This window comes from Danio rerio, chromosome 3 (assembly GCF_049306965.1).
Source record: "Danio rerio strain Tuebingen ecotype United States chromosome 3, GRCz12tu, whole genome shotgun sequence".
In the NCBI taxonomy this organism is placed as follows: Eukaryota; Metazoa; Chordata; class Actinopteri; order Cypriniformes; family Danionidae; genus Danio; species Danio rerio.
Genome location: NC_133178.1, coordinates 39,853,714 through 39,876,477, shown reverse-complemented (window position 1 = coordinate 39,876,477; position 22,764 = coordinate 39,853,714). Strand labels below are relative to the sequence as shown.

General features: G+C 37.1%; 1 protein-coding gene across 1 annotated transcript in view; it reads left to right on the top strand.

The window, feature by feature from the left end:
• Window positions 1-19,454, top strand: part of foxk1 (forkhead box K1) — a 30,903-nt gene extending 11,449 nt beyond the window's left edge. The window contains 7 exon segments of the mRNA NM_199902.1: window positions 4,405-4,561; window positions 4,648-4,794; window positions 7,760-7,953; window positions 11,024-11,190; window positions 13,521-13,775; window positions 14,887-15,081; window positions 18,802-19,454. Of these exon segments, the coding sequence (NP_956196.1) occupies window positions 4,405-4,561; window positions 4,648-4,794; window positions 7,760-7,953; window positions 11,024-11,190; window positions 13,521-13,775; window positions 14,887-15,081; window positions 18,802-19,001 (1,315 nt within the window). The 3' untranslated portion in view covers window positions 19,002-19,454.
• The last annotated feature ends 3,310 nt before the right edge of the window (window positions 19,455-22,764 follow it).

Here is a 22,764-nt window from a genome sequence, read left to right as displayed (position 1 = left end):
AGTGGATAATGTATAAATGATGACATAATTTATATTTTTGGGTGAACTATGCCTTAAAGATAAATCTTTCATTTTCTTAAAATTAGCAATATATTACAGTTAGAATAATTCACTAATTTGATTTTAAAGATACACATCTAGTAATCGTGTTTCTAGTAATTGGGTTTCTAATAATTCTAATTGTGTGTCATAAACGATGACTTTGCTTATGTTTGTATTATTCGATTATGATATTTTTGGCATTGTTGCGATTTTTAAACTGTACCTCATGTAAACACAATCCATAAAGTATTCTACTAAACTCATAATGTAAATAATTGCGTCTAACTTTGTGGTGTATGCCAACTTTTAACACCGTAAACAGGCATGTAAACATTAACTGCAAAATTCTGCTCTGACCAAATTACACATGCTCGGGTGAATACAAATGCTATGTGTTGTTTACACAGATTCATGAATGAACACTGCTATTATTATGACTCCGCTCCAATTTACTAAACAATGTCAGCACATTTTGGCACGGTCCTTTGATTTGATGTTGATCGCACTAGTATCCTTTTTGAATGCTTTCGCATATTGATATAAATTAAAATAGGGATTCTATACTCGTTTCATCAGGTTTTATGGGGCTAGCATCTTCAATAATTTTCCTTTGTTATATATTAACTGTGCGTTTTTATCACAGAAGTTTCAGTGCAAAGGCTGCGGAGGTGTTAGTTGTCATTTTGCTTGTCCTCAAGGTGTTTTTGTTATACGGTCCAGCTGTTGTGAAAATGCTGCCTCAGGACTGGACTTCAACCCAAAGCACCCGCCCGCTGTGCCCTCATGCACACATTTGCCTTCCCCCTCGCCACTCCGAGAGGCCTGTTTGTTTCTGTCCCGCACAACACAATGGAGCCTGCAGTACAACAGCCTTATCAGAGCCCTCTGTTGTGCCCTGCTGTCAGAGAGCCAGCAGAAAAAATAACACCACTAGTGAAGGAATGGTGGGGTGTGTCTGTGTGTGTTATGGGAGACTTACTGAGCTGTTGACAATAAACGACAGCCTAAAATAGCATTTCTCAGGATGTACTCTTGTCAGTTTCAGCCTAAATAATAGAGTTATTATCATTACATTTCGGAAACCCTGTGGGTAATGGCTGCGTAATGATGTTGTTTGTTTATCTGAGCGGGTTGGTTTAGAGGGTACAGGGCCACCTACTGGCATATTGTTTTTTATTTGTGTCAGGTGCGTAACAAGTCGCGTGCGTCGGGATGTTGTGTGTTTTTTAGCCTGCTGTCATTCACCACTGACAATGATTTCAGGTTGTTCCTCAGTTTGTAAAAACAAACAGGAGAAGTGTTTTCTTTAATAGACTTGATAGATTTCAAAAGGGAGCCAGAAGCCAAGAATGGGAGCCAAAGGATTGAAAAGGGTTTACTCTACATTACTTTTGTGGGATCAAAATGTGTTAATGAATCCATGTTGCTTACAAGCAAGTGAATGAAAAGGATATGAACGCCAACTTTGATTTTGACTGTAAATCCGTGTGTTTTGGCACAACACTATTAAGTATGACTTTGTTTTGGTGTTCCTTTTTGCAACACGTCCTATAAGGATCACATGTTTGTCAATGAGTATACATATAGATTCACAGAACCATCTATACAGGGTGTAAACAGGGTTTAGAAGGACAAGGTTGGTTGGGTATCACTTAGGCATGGGACAATAATCATTTTTAAGGTATATCGCTGTTTGGAAAAGTCAAGGCTTTAAAACTGCAAAATTTTCTGCTTTACCGTCCCTAATGTATACGTGAGATTTTTTTATTGTAATCTTTTTTTATTATTATTTTTTTTTATGACAACATTATCTCCAGCAGAAAATAAATCCAAAAATGCCTTTTTAAATTGTAAAAAAAATCGGTGTTTTTGAAACTAATGAAGACAGCGGAAGTCAATGATTCATTTGAACTATTTATCCTGACATAATTACTGCTCCAAAATAAAATATATCAGCTGCATCCAAAATCGCCTGTTACTCAGTAGATACTGCATTTGAATGGGAATTTACTACCCGACCGATAGAAAAGTGAGAATGTGAGAAGTATGAATGAAGCTCATGATCACGTGAAACACCTGCTTCACTCTCATTCATGATTTCTCTTGTTGTGCATCATGAGAGAGTGTAGCGTCCATCGGATGTGCACTTCAGAATCTTTCTAGAAGAAGTAGGTCATCTGGGCACTTCTCGCATACTGTTTTTTTTTATTTCTATGAACTCTGACAAACTATTTAGCTCGCATACTGTTTTTAGCATACTATATAGTATGGAAGTATGCGATTTTTGGACGCAGCTATTGTGTTCAAAGCGGAAAAAAAGTTATTGTTTTTTACTCAGACATTTAAAATATCACCGCCAAACTGTGATATTTTTATCCAAGGTTATTATACCGTTAGAATCTTATACCGGCCCATGGCTAGTATCACGATATGTAAACTGCTTGATTAGTAACTGCATCCAGAGAGTAACAATATATTGGAGGTATATCAGTCAGTTGGTGTAACGGTTTGGGAAATTCATGGTTTGGTTTGATGCGACACTGGTGTCATGGTTCAGTATGTTTTTGATTTAGTTTTTTTATTATTTATTAAAACTAAAATCATAAAACATTATCTTTTTTTATATTTAACAATGATGTAGCTATACTTAAGCCATTCTCTGGAGTGTCTTTAGCAACATTTAAAACAAAAATGGCTCTTCTAAAAAAAGAAATGTAATATTAAATTAGTCATGAACAAATGTAAAGAAAATGGAACTGAGTGTGTTTTTACTCTGTGTCTACATTTTCTGTGGGCAGCACAGGTCTGCTTGATGTCAACCGCAGTGACAATTGCCCTCTAGCTATTGGACAGAGGTTCTGGCAAAGCCAGGAATTATGGTCTGGCTAAATTGGGCTGGTGAAGTAACAGTGTAATGGGTATTACCATTAGATCCCAAGATTTTTATCCGGGGTACATATCATGTCAGTCCTCTCTTACAAAGCAACGACTTCAGATTCATAGACATGTATATTTTACAAGCTAAATGTATTATTGCTCTTAATTGGAAAAATATGAATGAACCTAGAATAGGAAAGTGGATTAAAGTAATGGCGTGATATATGTCAATGGAAAAGATCTTATACATTGTCAAAAAGAAACAAAATGTGCTTGAAGATATATGGAGACCATTTAATAACTTACTGAAGTACAATGTAAATGCTGGCAGTCTACTACAACAAGAACAAACTTAGAAGGAGTAGGGGAGAATTAAGGCCTAAACATAGACACAGGAAACACTCTATACTTGATTTAAACATATTAAACATTACAACATTATTTTTCTAAGGGAATAGGCTGATGGGAGGGAGAATAGGGTTTAAAAAGTTTGCTGTGTCTTTGTGATTATTATTCTATAATTGTGTAATCTGTTGTGATATGCAAATTGAAAAAAGTAATAAATATATTGTACAAAAAATAGTGTAATGGGTCTCAAGTAATGTAAATAGTGAATAAGTCCTGGCTGTGCCTGAAACCTCTGTCTTTCTCCCTTTATTTTTTACTTAATTAGTTTAATAGGCATTAGTACCAAGAACATTATATTTCACACACTTGAGGCTCTTTATTTTCTTAATAACTTTGGTTAATAATTTGATTTTGAAATGTGCATCGGCCCAAAAGCATCATACTTAATGGTTCAGTATGAATATGTGTGTATTTCACTTTCAGTTCTTTTTATGGTGTATAATGAATCATTTTTGGTCACCCTTGTATATTTAGTTGTTGATGCTCTTTTGTTTCTATTTTATTCTTAGTCATTTATTTTTTAATTTGCAATAGTTTACCAGCATTTAGTATTAGTTAATCTACTTCACATCCTTCATTATTTGTTTATTCAATGATTTTTTTTCAAAGAAGAAATCGTTCAAACTTTCTATTTATTAATTAAAAATCTAAAAAATATATCATTATGCATGCAGTAGAGTACAATATAGTCAGTGTATAACACCGCTCTCAAAAGTATACTTCAATAAATCTTCCAATGGTGTCTTTTCTTTTTTTAATCCAAAAACATTAGCAACCAAAATTTCTTAATACTTGTTTAAAATACAGTTGTTTTCATATTTTAATCCCCTCCGGCAATTGCTAGTCAACAATTCAAAGTGGCATAAAGCTGGCTGTACATAAATTGCAATTGTGGTTTCAAAAATCAGGCTGTGCATGCGGTGTATATTTGACCATAGGGTGTAGATCCTCAATTAAAAATGAGGCAAGCACTACACATTGTCAGCGTCTGCCTCATTTTAATAATTGCAAAAAAAAAAAAAGCCTAAAACTAGTACATAATAATAATAATAATCTGCTAATCTCTTCTCTTCTCAGTGTTCCCAATTCCTGCCCAGCAAGTCCTCGAGGAGCAGGTTCCTCGGGTTACCGATACGGCCGCAACATCACCTCAGATCTCCAGCTGGCAGCGGAATATGCAGCCAAAGCTGTATCAGAACAGCGCACTGAAGCCACGGGAGGAGATAGTCCTAAAGTAAGAGTCTTCAGCCTATCAGTGCATTTCGCTCACAAAATCACTATATTTGATCCCAAGAGTCACCGTCTGCTTTTTTTTTTCAGGATGAGTCCAAACCCCCATATTCATACGCTCAGCTGATAGTCCAGGCCATCTCGTCTGCACAGGACAGACAGCTAACACTAAGTGGCATTTACGCTCACATCACCAAGCATTATCCTTACTACAGGACGGCCGACAAGGGCTGGCAGGTCAGTTCATATATAAAACTGTTGTTTATTGGTTTGTCTGCTAATTTGTGTTCTTTCAGTTAAGAAGTTAAGCCGCCTTTCCACTGCACACGACTGTTGGAATATGCCCCTTGTGGCAATCAAACTGAATTTTCAGTTTTGTTGTGCACCATGGGAGAGAAGCTGTTCTCGCAGGGTCAGAAATAAAGGAGTGCAAAAGCACATAAAGGAGTCTTTATTCTATTTATCACCATGGTTAAATGAATGAATACTAGATACTTATAGACCGCTAAAAATTTTGGAGGGAATGTAGAGAGAACATTTTTATTGCTCATTTATGAATAGAAATGTTTTTTTTAATGTAGACTTTTTCTGATAGAAAAATAACGCAAAAAACTACTATTCCCCATCTCGCGTGCACGGATTGCTTGCACAACACTGAAAAACATCACATCCGGTCAACCGGTCGCGTACAGTCTAGTCGCAGGAGTTTAAATATTTCAACGGATCAAATTCAGATCCACATTTTCCGCATACTCCCAGACTACTCTCCATTGGAAATGAATGACTTCCGGTCTGTCGCTTGTCATTTGTTGTGTGCAGTGGAAAGGAGGCTTAAGAAATGTTTCATGAGCAATGAAATCATCATGTTAGAATGTTTTCTGAAGGATCATTTAACATCGGAAGTAATGAAAGGAAGTAATGATATTGGAAATTTGGCATTTTCGAAAATAGAAATAAATGTTATAATATATTCATACATCTCATTGCATGTTAGTGCAAGTTAGATGTGTGTCGATATGAATACAAATTGTAAAAATGAAGATGCGTGCTATTTTTAATCAAATATTTTCCCTCAGATAGTGAGTCAAATGTTTTGATTCATTGTAGACCTTTTGTTTGTTAACACTTTACAGTAATGCTTTGTTTGTTAACATTAATTTAACAAAAAATGACAGTGTTAACCACGTGTAAAGCATTTATAAACCTCAATCTATATTTCATAGATACTTGGTTAAATAAAAACTAATGAAATGTGTTTATTATGATGGAGTGAATAACTAATAAAGTTTACTTATTATTTATTTATTTATTTTATTTCTTATATTATTTCGTGGACTGGAGACTCTTATGTCTTGCTTGTCAAATGTAAAAGCCTGTTGTCTTTGAACTTTCTAGATTTTAATGAAAGTAAAACTGAAATAATTGTGTTCAGCCCATCAAATTCTTCTAGGACACCAACAGTAAATCAGGCTTTTCCATCAAGACTTGGGTTAAAAGAATCTAGGTGTTATCTTTGATGATGGCTTGGGATTTAATACACAGATAAACGCAGTGGTTAAATCCTGCAATTTTCAGCATTGAGTCTTAAAAACAGTCAAACCTATTCTATCTAGAATTTCCTTTTAATAATTCATGCTTTTATTACTTCTAGGTTGGACTACTGTAACTCACTATATTTTGGGATTAGTCAGACAACGCTACCCTGTTTAGCTTGTAGCTGTTCAAAATGCTGCTGCAAGGCTTTTAACCGGTTGCGCTCTTTGCACTGGTTGCCCGTGTCAATGTTAACATTCTTTTGGTTTTTAAATCCCCATATGGCTTGGCTCCTTATTATCTGTCAGACCTGTTGACTGAACATCAGCTTGGTCGGTCTCTTCAGTCATCAAACCAGAGATTATTATGCATCCCTAAAGGCCTGCACACATTGTGTGTTTTTTTTTTGTTTTTTTTTTTAATATTATTTATATTTTAATAATTCTGAACGATTGTAGCACAACAAATGGCACGAACATGGCTGCCATGCCACACTGTAAGATCTCAGCTGTCATAATGTCAGACTGAACGACACCAAACATGGAAGAAAACTCTCCCAGAGTTGGACGTCACCCACCCGTGACACTTTCACTAGCCCGCGTTCTGAAATGATTCCTCACAGCAAACATAAATAATCAGTAGCTGCAATTCTGCACACGGTGTGTCTCAATAACAAAACAAGATATAGAAAAAAATTGTTTTGAAATTTCCCCGCAGTCATTTGAATTGTTGCTTGGATTGCATCTTCAGATTCTGAGCTCCTTTTGTTTCTTGGATTGATGCTCATCACAGCTGTTGTCACACTGCAGGAAAGAGTCTGAAACCTTCTGACACTGTCATAACTAATTCGGAGGAAAAATCTAACCAAAACGGGCAATAAGCAGCAGTCTGTGAACATGTCAAACCAACGGTCAAAGACCACAGATTTTAGCCTAGGATTTCAGCCATCTTTTAGGATTTTCCAAATTTGTCTCAAATGACAAAGTCGTGGCGGAAATCCCACAGTGTGAGCAGGGCCTAAGTCGAGGCTGAAATGCAGGGGTGACCATGCTTTCGCAATAGATTCTGGAATGCTCTGCCCCTCTGTATTAGATCTATATCATCTCTGTCTGTTTTTAAATCTAGGTTGAAAACTTACATTTTAATTTGGCATTTTATCAGTGAGAATTGTTTGTTTAGCTATAATTTTATATCTTTCTCTTTGTGATTTGTATTTTGCAGTACGTTGATCAACCTGTGGTTGTGTTTAATAGTGTTATGAGAATAAAATCGACATTTACATTATTATTTGACACATTAGCATAACTTATGTAACAAATCTTGCTACTTCTTACCATAAATGTAACGTATTAACAACCATTTACTACTGGGACCTTATTGTAAAGTGTTATCTATTGTACTTTATGACATTTTGACCTTATTATTAGTTATTAATTATAAATATTTTTATGAAAATCTGTTTACTCTAAACATGTGTAAAAAATGTTGTTATTATACCTGTTAAAGTTGTCCTTTTTGGCAGTATATGGCAATATTGTGAAGATACTCAGTATATTGGTAAAATCATCGCCAAGCTTTGCTATGAGGAAAAAGTGTTAGGATCTTTGTGGTTATTTGTTGTTTGTTCTGCTATGATTTAGTGTAAATGTGCATACTCTTTTCTCTCCAGAACTCAATCAGACACAACCTGTCTCTGAACCGCTACTTTATTAAAGTGCCGCGCTCGCAAGAAGAGCCTGGCAAAGGTTCATTCTGGCGTGTGGACCCGTCATCTGAGGCCAAGTTGGTGGAGCAGGCCTTTAGAAAGCGCCGTCAGAGAGGAGTGTCCTGTTTCCGCACCCCCTTCGGCCCCCTGTCCTCCAGGTGAGATTCAGACCCATTATTTTAGCCCGGCACCTAATGTCTAATGTTATAGAAGCTTGCTTAGCCTCTTCTCTTTCCCTCTTTCTTCCCCTTCTGTCTGTTTCTTCACTGGACAGAACAAAGTAAGTCTGTCACCTATTTGTATTTGATCTGTTTCATTTGGTGAAGCAGCATCAGTCAGATCATCATTGCGCTCTCTGCTTTTAAAACCGGCTTTAATCTTGCAATAGATGTGGGTCCAAAATTAACCATTTGATAAACCGAAGTTGTTATCAGTTGTCTGGATTTACCATCATTACTTATATGCTGTTTAGTAAAATGTTATCTTTTAATTATTTGAATTCCACAAACTTTTACCAAAAAAGAACAATTTAGATTGTTTGCCGAAAGTGAAAATAGGTCAATGTTAAAGGTGCAGTAGGTGATTTGCCAAAATATTAACGGGTTAGCATAATATGTTTGAAACTAAATCCCACCCCTGCCGTCCAAAACCACGCCTCCTGAAACACGAACACATACACTAAAGATAACAGCAGACAACACTAGATTATCATTCGCCAGTTAGAAAACTTTATAGTACTTTATAATACTACATTTCTGAATGAAATATTGTATTATATCTAGCACATTTTCAGTTGTGTAACTAGCGAAACTTGTCATAATGTGCTATATTTCATGCATGCAAGGATCGCTGGTCTCACTCTCTCACATGCTTTTTCCCAAAGTGATTACTTTATAATTAGTGGTTGGCCAGTGGGGTGCAAGAATTACACTTATTTCTAACCGTACGTTCACACCGAAAGCGGCGAGAGCGTCTAAGGTCGCTCTGGCCGCCCTGGCGACAACGCTGTCTGCCTTCAGCTCCGGCGGCGAGAGCATCAAAACTCGCTACATTGATCTCGTACTTAAAGGAGCCGTTGCAGCATATCAGTTACATTCCTGCATAAGACATGTTTTTACCGTGAAAATGTTGCGCACTTCTTATCAAATTCATAAAACAATGGAAGATCAAGTTGCATGTGGTGTGGCTTTGCTTTATTTATCCAATATGTGTCCATATGTCTGAAATATCCTGAAGCAGCTATACTGTTTTGTACTGTCACATCGCGTGAGATTCCCGCTTTTTTTAAGATAAATTTATATAACATTAATGAACATCAGTAACTCGCCAGTAACTTGTTTAATGTATGTTCCTGTAAGAAAACATTGTTAATAATTGGAAATCCGGTGACCGCAATAATCAAACCCTTGGGAACAACTGTGGTCGGAACCAAAGTTCACAGGTCTGTGTTCCCTGAACTGCTATCAAGCAGTGGACGTCTTCATTCTGATTGCTTGCCGCCGAACCGCGTCATAGCTCATTACCATAAAGTTGACTTCATTTCAACTCTCCTCGACGCTCACGCCGGCGAAGAAGTGCCGCGCTGCTCCTCGCCGCTTATCGTCGCCTATCGCCGCCGGCTCTCAATGAAAATTAATGACTTCCGGCTACTTTGACGCTCTCGCCGCTTTCGGTGTGAACGTACGGTAAGCCATACTGACATGTTGTTTCAGTCCAAATATTTAAAGTAGCTAGGTAAACAATATAGGAAGCGAATCACGGGTTGTCATTGTTCAAAAAAGAACTAATGTGAATATAAAACCAACTTCAGCTCAGTAAAGCAGGCTAGTCAGAATAGCGCTTTTTGCTGATGTTTTGTTGTTAAACTAAATAAAAATCTACATCATCAATGTTGTAAAAGGCCCCTATGAAACTGAAAACAGTCACATCAATCTTTCACCGGAAGATTTCAATGGCTGAACAATACCTCTGTGCATATAATCTATTCATAACAAGAAAATCTAGCTACAGCATGCGTCACTAAAATAGTGTTAAAACAGATCATTACCTGCCTAAAAGAAATCCTTCAGCCATGGTGTTGTCCTTCCTCCGGTGTGCAAAAGTACCTCCAATATTGATTCAGGATTTTTTAAAGTTTGGATTCAGTATTTGGTTTTAGTGCTGTCACTCGTGTCCATGTAACTGCAACATGCGTTTATGCTCAAACAGCAGAGCAGATCTGCATGAACAGAGGTACACAATTGTACAAATCTACATTTGTTGATAGACACTTTGGGCTACTTATTAGAATTATGGGAATTATCAGCTCGACAATATTTAATTGAATAAACATTTTTATTTTTATGCCTCACCCAGAATATAAAAAATTGTTACTATTGGAATGTAAAGAGACTTTCAACCAGCAAAGAAAAAAAGTTCTACTGCACCTTTAAATATTCCGTTTTGGGGAAAAAGTGTGTAAATAGATATTTGGCAAGTTTCTTAATTCCTACCATAAACATACCAAATTCTAATATATATTTTAAGTTTTCATATATTTATGGTAAACAACTTACAAAATATCTTCATGCAACATGATTTTTATTTTGATATTTTAATAATTTTTGGCATGAAAAAAGTCTATAATTTTCAAACACACAATGTATCATTGGCCATTGCCAAAAATATGCCAGTTGTAACATAAGTCCAGTTTTGTGGGCTACACAAAACTTTAGAATAGTTGAATAGTTAAATTTAGTTAAAAGTTGAATAGTTAATTTACCTTAACTATTCAAAGTTTAAAGTAAAGTACTGTTATTCTGTGAACAATTTAGGTGTCGATTTGCTTTTTGGTGATCGTGATATACCTTAAGGTAAACTGCATAATGAGCTCCTGTGTTGATGTTTCTAACAACATCAGACTAAACCTATGGGAAGATATGTATATTTAGTTCCACATGCCATACCATTATTTGCTAATGCTTCCCTAAACTCGTGCAGTTCAAAGAAACAGAGACATTTTTTGGACCACATCACATTGTTTACAATCTTTGTCAAACCCATTGTGTTCTCCTGAAATTGTACCTACACAATAAACTTAGTCAACTAAAGGCACACAAGTTACTTTTGGACCCTGCTTGAAGAGTATCATCAGAATACATGTGTGTTCTGCATTCAGTGTGTCTGTTAAGTTTCTGAAAGAGAGGATCATACAGCGTGTGTGACTTTGATCTTTATTTTGGTTTTCAGGAGCGCTCCAGCTTCTCCCACTCACTCCGGCCTCCTCTCTCCACACTCGAGTGGCCTTCAGACCCCTGAGTGTCTCTCCCGGGAAGGATCCCCAGTGTCTCATGAGCATGACTTTGGTTCTAAGCTTGCCTCTGTGCCTGAGTACCGATACTCCCAGAGTGCACCAGGTGAGTGTGTTTTTTTTTTGTTTTTTTTTGTGTGATTAACAGGGTTTAGATGTAATCTAATCTAAATAGAAACAATAATATAATTTACATTTATAAGCAGTTGATATTTGAAATCATTTTTTTTTCTATTTAGCATGAAGTAATTGGTTAAACATCTTCTTGTTGCACCTTTTATTATTAATACTGCTCTGTTATTATATTTTTAAGACAAATCTCAAAACTGTCCTATTAACTGTCCTACTGCACGATTAATCATATTATTATCAAGATAACAATATTTATTGCCCACGATCAATAATTAAATATTGTTGCGATTTTACAGTTAAACCAAGCAGTTATTTTAGTAGTTTACAGATTGTACCGCATCACAAGCATGAGGTGACTGCATCTAGATTGTAAGTGGGTTTTTTTTTTCGAGGAATGCAATTTTGATCGGTAGCCTTTTCTCCTGTTCAGTCCAAACTTCCCAAGGTAACACAACAAGCCTTATTGACCACCTTAAAAGTCATCACAAAGTGGCTGTCATCAGTGGGTTAATGAGAATTCTGCTTTTTCTAGGCATTACTAACATCACCTAAACCAGACAACATTTGTTTTAAAAAATTTATTAGCATATTGAGCAGGTTTTTTTTTTCTCTGACGCGTTTGCCTGTCATGTAGACAGAAGACACTGGATCCAATAGTTTTAATGTAAAAAGTCATTGTGGGCCTGTTCACGCAGGTATTCAGATTCGTTTTCATCAATTTGATGCAACTTTTATTATTTATAAGAAATTTTAACTTTTTATTATTTATATTAAAAGTTTCAGATCAATTAATTAAATTTATAAAAAGACTAGCCTATTTTATGCATTAAATAATGAAATGGATAACTAATTTCCTTTATTTCCGATTAGACCAAGCACTTAATTCTGTTTTACAGTTTTAATATGTTTATATGCTTTTTTAAATAACATTCGTATAACAAATATTTTAGCTTTTCAAAAGTTAATAAATTACTTTTCTTTTAATTAAAATCTTTATGCAAAGGATCAGAAATTGATTGCGCACGCAAGAAAAAAAGCAATCATCCAACACATGCCACATTTTTGCAGAAGAGAAATGACAGGAATTTTGCAAAAGAAAAGGATTAAACATATCGAGACATAAAAAAGAACATTCTTCTTTATATATTCTTATGACTCCAATACAACAGCTAAGATTAGGAATGATGGGGGTAAAGCTGTCTCTCCTGCGTGGTTCAGCAGCACATCCTGCTGTTTGTGAATGAGGAGGTAGACAGAATGCACTCAAGGTATTTAAATAAAAACTGCTCATCACGCTTAAAGTAACCAAAGTAACTAAAATGCACAACTCTGGTTGGTTGCACCCAGAATGCACAATGATGCACAACTCGCCATTCTTTTAATTGCTTATGCGAGTATAAAGTAAGTATGAACCAACTGCAGATGCTTTGTCATGTTGGTCGCGACACTCTGCTTTAGAACTTATTCGTTTATTACAATAATTACAGTTAGCTTTGCCATCGTTCTTCATCACATGTAGCCACTTTTTTGAGCACATCTTGTGGTTCATCTCTAAACAGATGCTAAGATTATTATTGAAGGTGCTCTCCAGCGGTGAAGTTCCTGGCAGAGTAGCAAATGAAAAAATGTTGCATGCAGAAATTGGACAAGAAGAGTCAAAATTTTAATTATATAACAAGTATCAGAGTATCCAGTACATATACAGTTGAAGTCAGAATTATTCGCCCCCCCTTTGAATTTTTATCTTTTTTATATATATTTCCCAATTGATGTTTAACAGAGCAAGAAGATTTTCACAGTATGTCTTATAATATTTTTCTTCTTCTGGAGAAAGTCTTATTTGTTTTATTTAGGCTACAATAAAAGCATTTATAAATTTTTTCTAACACCATTTTAAGGACAAAGTTAGTAGCTCCTTTAAGCTAAATCTTTTATCAGTAGTCTACAGAACAAACCATTGATATACAGTAACTTGCCTAATTACCCTATCCTGCAGTTAACCAAATTACCCTAGTTAAGCCTTTAAATGTCATTTTAAGCTGTATAGAAGTGTCTTGAAAAACATCTAGTCAAATATTATTTACTGTCATCATGGCAAAGATAAAATGAATCCGTTATTAGAGATGAGTTATTAAAACCATTATGTTTAGAAATGTGTCTGACAAGATGTGCATGACAATTTACTTTGATTAATCACCCAGCCTACTTTTCTAATATCTATACAGTCTTGATGAACTGCTAATTCTTTGCCACTTCTCCTTTCCTAAACATATTTCCTGTGACTCAACTTGTCTCGTCTCTCAGGCTCTCCAGTGAGCGCTCAGCCAGTAATCATGGCTGTACCATCTCAGTCCTCAGCCGCGATATCCAAACCTGTGGCTTACATGCCCTCCATCATCAGCTCCTCCCAGGCCTCTGGTCAGGCCATCCATGTGGTGCAGCAGGCGCCAGCTGTCACCATGGTCCGTGTAGTGACCACCTCAACCAGCTCCCCTAATGGCTACATTCTGGCCAACACCTCCTCCTCAGGCCCTGGAGACCTACATGGAGATCCAAGAGGTACAACAACCCACTGCTTCTGCTTTTAGCGACATTTTTCAGACAACAGGTATCGTTTTTGTAGCGATATTTTTATGTTATGCTTTTTATGTTATTTTTATTTTTAATAAATTTGCAACAATTTCAGAAAATCCTTTTTCACATTGTCATTATGGGCTATTGTGTGTAGAAAATTAATCAATTTAATCCATTTTGGAGTAAGGCTGAAACATAAAAAAATGTAGAAAAAGTGAAGCGATATCAACACTTTCCAGATGCACTGTATACTGCAGCGTTCAAAATTATCTGACATTAAGAAGACTATTATCTGGACACTGTTTAATGTGTCATTTTATTACCTTTTTCCTAAACTATAGTGCATAATGTAAAAATGCTAAAAGAATGTGATTATTATATTGCTTTGACTATATACTTGTACTATAGGGCTGTTGAATGCTTGATTCTAATTGGCTGATAAGTTAGGCCAGACAGAATCTGCAGACATTTCTTGCTATTTCTGAGTAGATTTTTGTGAAAAACATTTATCCGGAATGATTTTGGGAGTATCGTAACTAAAAGCTTTATATATGAAATAAAAAATAAAACCTTTTCAAATTTTATTCACTGTTTACTATGCAGATCCAATTAGATCCACCTATTTGGTAAACAAAGCAAGTCTCTCATATAATATTTCTACTAAAAGACAGAAAATATTACTTTGCAAACTGTATTGTAAATAAAAGAAATCAACGTTTTCATAATAGTCAAGAATATTACTGAAATTAATTTAAAAACTGAGTGAATATAAATTTACACACATTTACACAAGTAAATATATAGACTCGATGGGCCGAAAATCTGTTGAAATCTGAGGATTTCTGTGTGCGCAGATTCTGCTTAGGCCCACTGATAAGTAATTTGACAAGTAATTGTCAGATTAACAAACAGTTAATGTATATACAAGTCTTGCATTAGTTCCATATTACTACATCCAATTATTTTAGTCATTTCAGATCCTGCATCACCACCGCCGGTCACTGGTGTGCATTTTTTTAATAATTCCTCTTGTAGTTTTGGCTCTAAAAAGTTTGTGTGAATAGGCGTGATTAACTGTCATGTGTGTTGTGTGCAGGTGCATTAGATGAGATGCCATTGGTTGGCAGCCGAGTGATTCAGGCTGTAGGGAGTCACATAGCCTCAGCCAATAGGGGGCAGCAGAGCTACACTGTTGTCCAGCAGAGCGCCATTCACCATCTCCCCGTGCAGACCATTGCTCAGAATGGCAAACATGCTCTTCCTGTCACCAGCATACCAACCAGTGCTTATGGTAAGTGTTGATAATGTGCGTGTTTGCTGTTTTTCAGTCCAGTCTAATGATTGACTTAAATGATTGCCACTTGTTAACTCATGGTCGTTGGTTTTATTCATTCATTCATTTATTCATTTTCTTGTTGGCTCCCTTTATTAATCCGTGGTTGCCACAGCGGAATGAACCACCAACTTATCCAGCAATTTTTTACGCAGCAAAAAAATTGTATGCCCTTCCAGCCACAACCCATCTCTGGGAAACATCCACACACACATTCACAAACACACTCATACACTACAGACAATTTAGCCTACCTATTTCACCTGTACTGCATGTCTTTGGACTGTGGGAGAAACCGGAGCACCCGGAGGAAATCCACGCGAAGGCAGGGAGAACATGCAAACTCCACACAGAAACGCCAACTGAGCTGTGAGGTGACAGCACTACCTACTGTGCCACTGCCTCGCCCCCGGTAGTTGGTTTTACCTTATTTTTAAATAAAAGGATCTTGAGTTACGTTTTTGGTCCAGATCTTGTATTTTAATAATTGTGCAATGCAGTTCATGCATAGCGTTTGGAATACAACCTTTGTATCCAAAACTAAAATAACACGGTCACATTTTCAAATTCAAGATCATGGGGTGTGACCAACATCAAGAAAAAAACTAAACGATACAAAGATGATCTGTGCAGATCAAGATCAATATGTCTAATATTCATTCATTTTCTTTTTGACTAAGGCCCTGCTCACACTGAGATTTCTGTTACGATTTTGTCATCTGAGACAAGTTTGGGAAATCCTAAAAGATTCCTAAAATCCTAGGCTAAAATCTGTGGTCTTTGACCGTTGGTTTGACATGTTCGCTGACAGCTGCTTATTGCCCGTTGCGATAAAATTTTTCCTCCGATGAAGTTCTGAAGCCAGAAGATTTCAGACACTGTTCCTCAGGGTGTCCGCAAGGTCTTAAAAAGTATTAAAAGTTGATAAATCATTTATGAGAAAATCAAGGCCCTTAAAATGTATTAAAGTCTTAATTGCGTTTTACAAGGTCTTAAATTTTGTTCAAGCACTGTAAAAAATGTGTTTGACTAAAAGAAACCATAAATATATTTATTTCTCTCCTAATATTAACGAACGGCGTGCTCGATCCACGCAATTGGTTCAGGCTGCAGCACGTGATGTCATGTAATTTGCGACAAACGCAGGAAAGGGTATGCTCTCCACATGTAGTGAAACCATAGAGCGAAACAGATGGCAAAATAAGATAATGTAAGTTTGTGTACTCCTTGTTGGAGAAAGAGTTTACAGCGACTGAAGCCTTTTGCTGAAAACAACTGTGTAATACAGTAATAACAACTGTTTATTAAGTTAAAGGTTTGATACCGATTAGAACATAAAGTGGCGATGAGATCTTAAAATATTCTGAGAAGGTCTTTAAAAAGTCTTTAAAAGGTATTGTAATTACCTTTAGGATTCCTACATATACCCTGTTCCTTTAGTATGACAACAGCTGCGATTAAGTGTCGATCTAAGAACCGATAGGAGCGCAGAATCTGAAGATGCAATCCATGCGACAATTCAAATGACCACAGGGAAATGTCAAAACAGTTTTTTTTTCTTTCTTGTTTTATTAATGATAAAATTGCCGTTACAGATTGTTTAAATTTTGCTGTGAGGAATCATTTCAGAACAGATTTCAGAGAAGTTTGAACTATGAACCGCCAACTTAGCCAGCATATGTTTTACGTAGCGGATATCCTTCCAGCTGCAAACCATTACTGGGAAACACCTATACACACTCATTAACACACATACACTACGGAAAACTTAGCTTAACACAGAAATGCCAACTAACCCAGCAGAGGCTCGAACCAGCGACCTTCTTGCGTAGCCATGTAGATTTTTGAAAATGATGATGTCACATTGTTTCATGAACAGGAGCCTGTAACATGAAGCTAGATTAGCTGGCTAGCCAGTTAAGTTTGAGTTTAGTTTGCTCAATTTACGGGTTTGGGTACAATGAAAGAAGCTCAGCTGCTCCATAATACCATTGCAGCAAACAATGATTAAAGCTGCCTTCATGTTATCTAAGGCCCCGTTTACACTAATGCGTTTTAGTTTGAAAACGCATAAGTTTTGCTACGGTTACGCCATCCGTCCACACTACGCCGGAGTTCTCGAGCGCCGAAAACGGAGCGTTTCGAAAACGCTGGAGAGGCTGTTTTCATTCTGAAACGCAGCTGCTCCGTCTCAGTGTGGATGATGGAAAACGGAGACATTTGAAAACGGAGGCGGGGCTGCAGACATTCGCCTCTCTGATTGGGGCTTTTCCTGAATATTAAGTAGCCTAACACGCACTTCAGTCCTGCATCTTCTCCGTGTAAGTTAAAACTTCGCAAGTTTGATCATGGCTGCAGTCTCTTCTTCTCAGTTTGATATGGAAAACAGACTATACCGAGGACACGGGTAAATCTTCAAAGGGAACAGTGTACTTTATAACTTCATTCACATCACCCTGGCTACGTTGTTTTACTTTCTCAACAATAAAATGTAAACATGATATAAGGAACTGCCTATTTTCATTTTAATATTAACAACTAAACAGACAGCAAAAATGTTGAGGCGTCGTGTTGCAAATATGAGCGTCATCTTCACTGTGTGCATATTTATAACAAAACGGAGCCTACAACAACTGCCTCCTTTCAATTTCAGTGAAAATACGAAACACACCCTCTCTTTGCTGAATATCAGTTTTAATCGATAATGGCCATTATAAAAGTATAACATACAATAAGTTTATACATTATAGGAAATAAAGGCAAGCGATAAGTCAATATACAGAATGTACGTGCTTACATTAATCATTAACTTATCTTTGCACTTAGCCAAAACACGTTACCTGAGAACAAGTAATAGATTCCAATGTCCAATGAATATGTCGTTAAATAAAGACAACAAGATGAAAGAAATATTCCGTTTAATAAATATAGTGAGGTTAGATCCAGCGGGAGATGCTTGAAGAGAAGTCCGACTAGCACAGCTCTCATCTGGGTAGATTGGCTACAGCGCTTGCCTGAGAGTGTGTGTGTGGTCACGTGATGTGCGTTTTCAGCGTTTTGGTGTGGACGGAGAGCAGTTCAGAAACGCTGGGTGAAACGCGAGTGTGGACGCGGATCGTTTTCATTCTAAAACGCCGTTTTAAAACTAAAACGCACTAGTGTAAACGGGGCCTAAAACCCAAGATTGGTGCAAACTAAACTGAAACATAACTGACTAGCCAGCTAATCCAGCTCCATAGTACAGGCCTGAAGGACGAAGAAGAACCCTGCATGTAAACAGCAACAATATCGAATTACAGAGCTGTGTTTGTGCGTCAGGCTTCTAACTTTATAAGCACTATTACAACAAACCTGATAATGCTGTATCAACTAGACGACATGCAGAGACACATTAACAGTTCAACGCATCAAATGTTTTTAAATCCACCATGGTGTTTTGTTTATATCTGTATTATATCAGTAATGAAGAAGCACATGCTCACTGCATTCTTCTATGATTTTAGTGTATCCTCTCTCTCTGTCTCATATTTGCTTATAGAGCCACATACAAATGTGGCATACATATCGCACCAATTTAACTCAGTTTTCTGGTTCCATCTGGATGGAGACATTGCCAAACGTTTAAAATCCCCCCCAAAAATAGCAAACATGATCTAAATGCATTCTCCTTTCCTTCAGCTCTGACCAACCCTCTCCAGATCCTGGCTGCCCAGGCCTCAACATCCCCACCCGTGCTGGTCAACAGACCCTCCAGCATGGAAACTGACGAGTCCAGCATCGACGAGCCCGAGCCCAAGCGGCCCAAAAAGGAGGAGGACTGTGTGGCTCCGGTCCCTCAGCCTGTTATTGTTGCAATGAACCAGGAAGCCAGCGAATGAAAGCGTGAGTGAGCCAATGAGCGGATGACGGATCTTAACAGCACATCTCACAATATCCTCAAACATATTGAGGGCAATGTGTTGGGCTTTCTTTAAAAACCTGAACTTCAACGTTTTGTAAACGCCCCACACGGGCACCTGATCGAATGTCTTTGTAAGAAGAGCTTGTTTCATGGGATAGATTCATCAAGCTACATCTGGCAGCATTAAATTCAGTGCTCACACTGTTTTAATTTTGTAGGGGTTTTTAAATCTTGTAAGAATGTTTGAAAGAAGAGGTACATGTGCTTAAAGACACCAGCTAGGCATGTGAACTTGTGTTTTCCTCACAAGTTACAGCTGAGAGAGCGAAAGACGGAGAGAGTTCATTCGGGATGGGGTGGGACCAATACCTATGCAGCTATTAAAGTCCGAGACCACGAGTCTCTCTGAATTGAAGCAGTATAATAAAAACAAAAAATAAGGGTCACATGGAGCTGTGCGTCACTGTGCCGCCTTTGTGAGGATTTATTTATCTCTCTGTTTAAAAACAAAAAACAAAGGCCATCTTTAACGAAATAAGATTGTTACAACTAAAAGCACATAAACGAATAGGCCTTTTCTAGCTGGAGTTCTTTAACCTACATTGTTATAGTATACAATATATTTTTCTGTGGAGGCTTCTTACCTTGCTTGCTTGATTTCCTATGAAGAGAAATGTCTAGAAAAATGCTAACTTCTTAATTGGTCTGTGTTTAGCGCAAACAATTAAAAAGAACTCAATGAATGTACGTAGCGTTTGTTTATTTGTTACGCCACCCACTTTTGACCTAAACAATTAAAATGTGTGTGTTGTTTGTAGATACAGTTCTGTTTAAAAAATGGAATAACTGTAAGTCTGAAGCTCATCGTATTTAACGCAGCTCCGTCATATCTGTCCATCCCCGTTAGCACTTGGCCAAAATTCAGCTTCTTGTACGGCTTGCGCAATATAATCTCGATGGATGATGTCAACCAAATGCTTTTCCAGACCCAGGAATGTAACCGTTCGTTTTGATTGTTTCTTCACTGACTTTCTGTGATCCCTCAACAATCACGGAAGCCCCTAAAACGAATGTTCAGTATTGTCAGAAACTTACTTTGTAGTAATACAAACACACACAGTAAGTCAGCCTGTGATGAGACTGTTTAGTTTTACAAGGAGAAGAGTAAACGTATGTTGTCAGAATTTTTTTTCCGAGACAATCACTAACAGGAATCAGTTCAATAACTGCTTTACAAGTTGCTAAATTTATAAACCCCACTCGTGGAGTGAAAAAAAGTACTCTAGAGCAGTGTTTCTCAACCATGGTTCTGGAGAACCACCGGCACTGCACGTTTCCATGTCTCCTTAACCAAACACTCCTGATTTAGATCATCTGCTCATTAGCAGAGACTGACAGACAGGTGTGATAAAGGATACACCCAAAACATGCAGTGTTGTTTTTCCTCCAGGAATGTGGTAAAGAAAAACTGCCCTAGAGTACTTTAAGTCAGTGTTTCTCAACCACATTACTGGAGGACAACCAGCACTGCAAATGTTCTTGTATTTTTAACTAAACACACCTAAATCAGATCATCAGCTTATTAGCAGAGACTGGAAGACCTGTAACAGGTGTGACAGAGAAAGGAGACACCCAAAACATGCAGTGTTGGTGGTCCTCCAGGAACGTGGTTAAGAAAAACTGCCCTAGAGTACTTTAAGTCAGTATTTCTCAACCACATTCCTGGAGAACCACCGGCTCTGCACATTTTCCATGTCTCATTAACCAAACACACCTGACTCACTTCATCAGCTCCTTAGCGGATACTGAAAGACCTGTATTAGGTGTGACAGAGAAAGGAGACACCCAAAACATGCAGTGTCGGTGGTCCTAAAGGAACGCGGTTGAGAAAAACTGTCCTAAAGTACTTTAAATGAGCTATCAATAGGCAGGTTGTACAGTGTTTCTTTTTTAATTAGAAAGCGAAACATCAACAGACCAAATACATATCCTCATTTTAGTGCCTTAGTGCTCCACTTCCTTCAGGGCTAAGTAAAAATCCAAATCACTGACTTCTAAAACAACACATGCTAATAATGCAGGTTTGAGGGAATGATTGAACAAATCTTGCATAGGAAGTGAACAACACTGCATGTGCGGAGGGATTGTCGAAGCCTAGAAAAAGAGACGAGGGCGACCATTAATGTAGTGCATAGGTCTCAAATTCAATTCCTGGAGGGCTGCAGCTCTGCAGAGTTTAGCTCCAACTCTAATTGAACACAGCTGATGCAGCTAATCAAGGTGTTCAAGACTCTTTAGAACACCTGGATCAGCTGTGTTTGATTAGGGTTGGAGCAAAACTGTGCAGAGCTGCGGCCCTCCAGGAATCCAGTTTGATACCTATAGTGTAGTGACTGAAAGCAATATGATACAAGTAAACAGGAAGTGAAATTAATTCTTTTTCCGGATCATTGACTGCTTTTATTGATTCCGAACTTTTAGACTAAATCAAGAGGAATCTGTCTGAGAACTAAAAGAAGGAACATTTGGATTCAGACTATACAGATATTAATGCAAAACTATAGAGATTGAACATAATTATTCTGGTTAGACGTGGCTGTTTGTTTCAGGGCTTCAGAATGTGGGCTTTGATAGGCGAAATAACTGAAAGAACCACTGTCTTGTTTGGAGAATCTGAAACCAATTGTCCTGACAAATAAAAAGAAATGCATATATACATGATTTATTCTCTCTCTCTCTTTAGATCAATGGAATGATGAACACTTAACGTACAGAATTAGCTGTCACTGCCTAAATGTTTTTCATACATTTTTGTAACAATCTGCTAATGTCTGTGCGCACACACACATATATATATATATAACCATGGAGTATTTTTATCGCTCAGATTTTTTATTATTATTCTTTTTGTGCTCGTGTCTGTTGCATCTTAGCATATGCCGATGTTTATACACTAAACATTTCTAATTTAAACTGATGTGTGTTTCTTTCCTTCTTTTGAAACAACTCGAAAGATAAAATCTGTTTGCGTTGTACACAAAACAGCCCGAATCACCCTGCGTTCTCAGATCGCCTCATGCATCTGTGACTTTCCACAGGTTTGTATGTTTTTGTTGTGCGTCTATGTGTGTGTGGTCAAGTACACAAAATGTATGAGGGCTTTTCTTCTGTCCATGCAGTTTATGTTATTGTATATCTGGAATGAATAAAAATACTTCACTGGCTAATCTTTTAAATGAATCTGTGATGATGGCATCTTCTGTCTTGGTCCTGCAGTGTTTGTTGGATTTTATTTACTTTATAATTCATGTCATTTATTTCCAAAAAGGGTCAATCTTGCTATTTTTGTTGCATGTTGGCTACTTCTCTTGAAGTTTCCAGTTGATAACAGATTACTTTGTAGTTTTTAACTACAAAGTTCTTTGTACTTTGTAATTACTTTGTAGAGTGCATTAATACCCTATATAACCCCAAACTGGTCAACTCTATTGTCTTTGAGCAGAGCTTTTAAATATTCTGGAATGTTAACTGCAAACTATTAAAAAGGTTTTTAATGTAGCCTGTTAATTATGAAGTCCATTATCAATTTATTTTTATTTCTATAGCGCTTTTACAATGTAGATTGTGTGAAAGCAGCTTAACATGGAAGTTCTAGAAGATTGAAACTGTGTCAGTCCAGTTTGAAGTTCAGTTCAGTTCAGTGTGGTTTAATTTTCACTGCCGAAAGTCCAAACACTGGA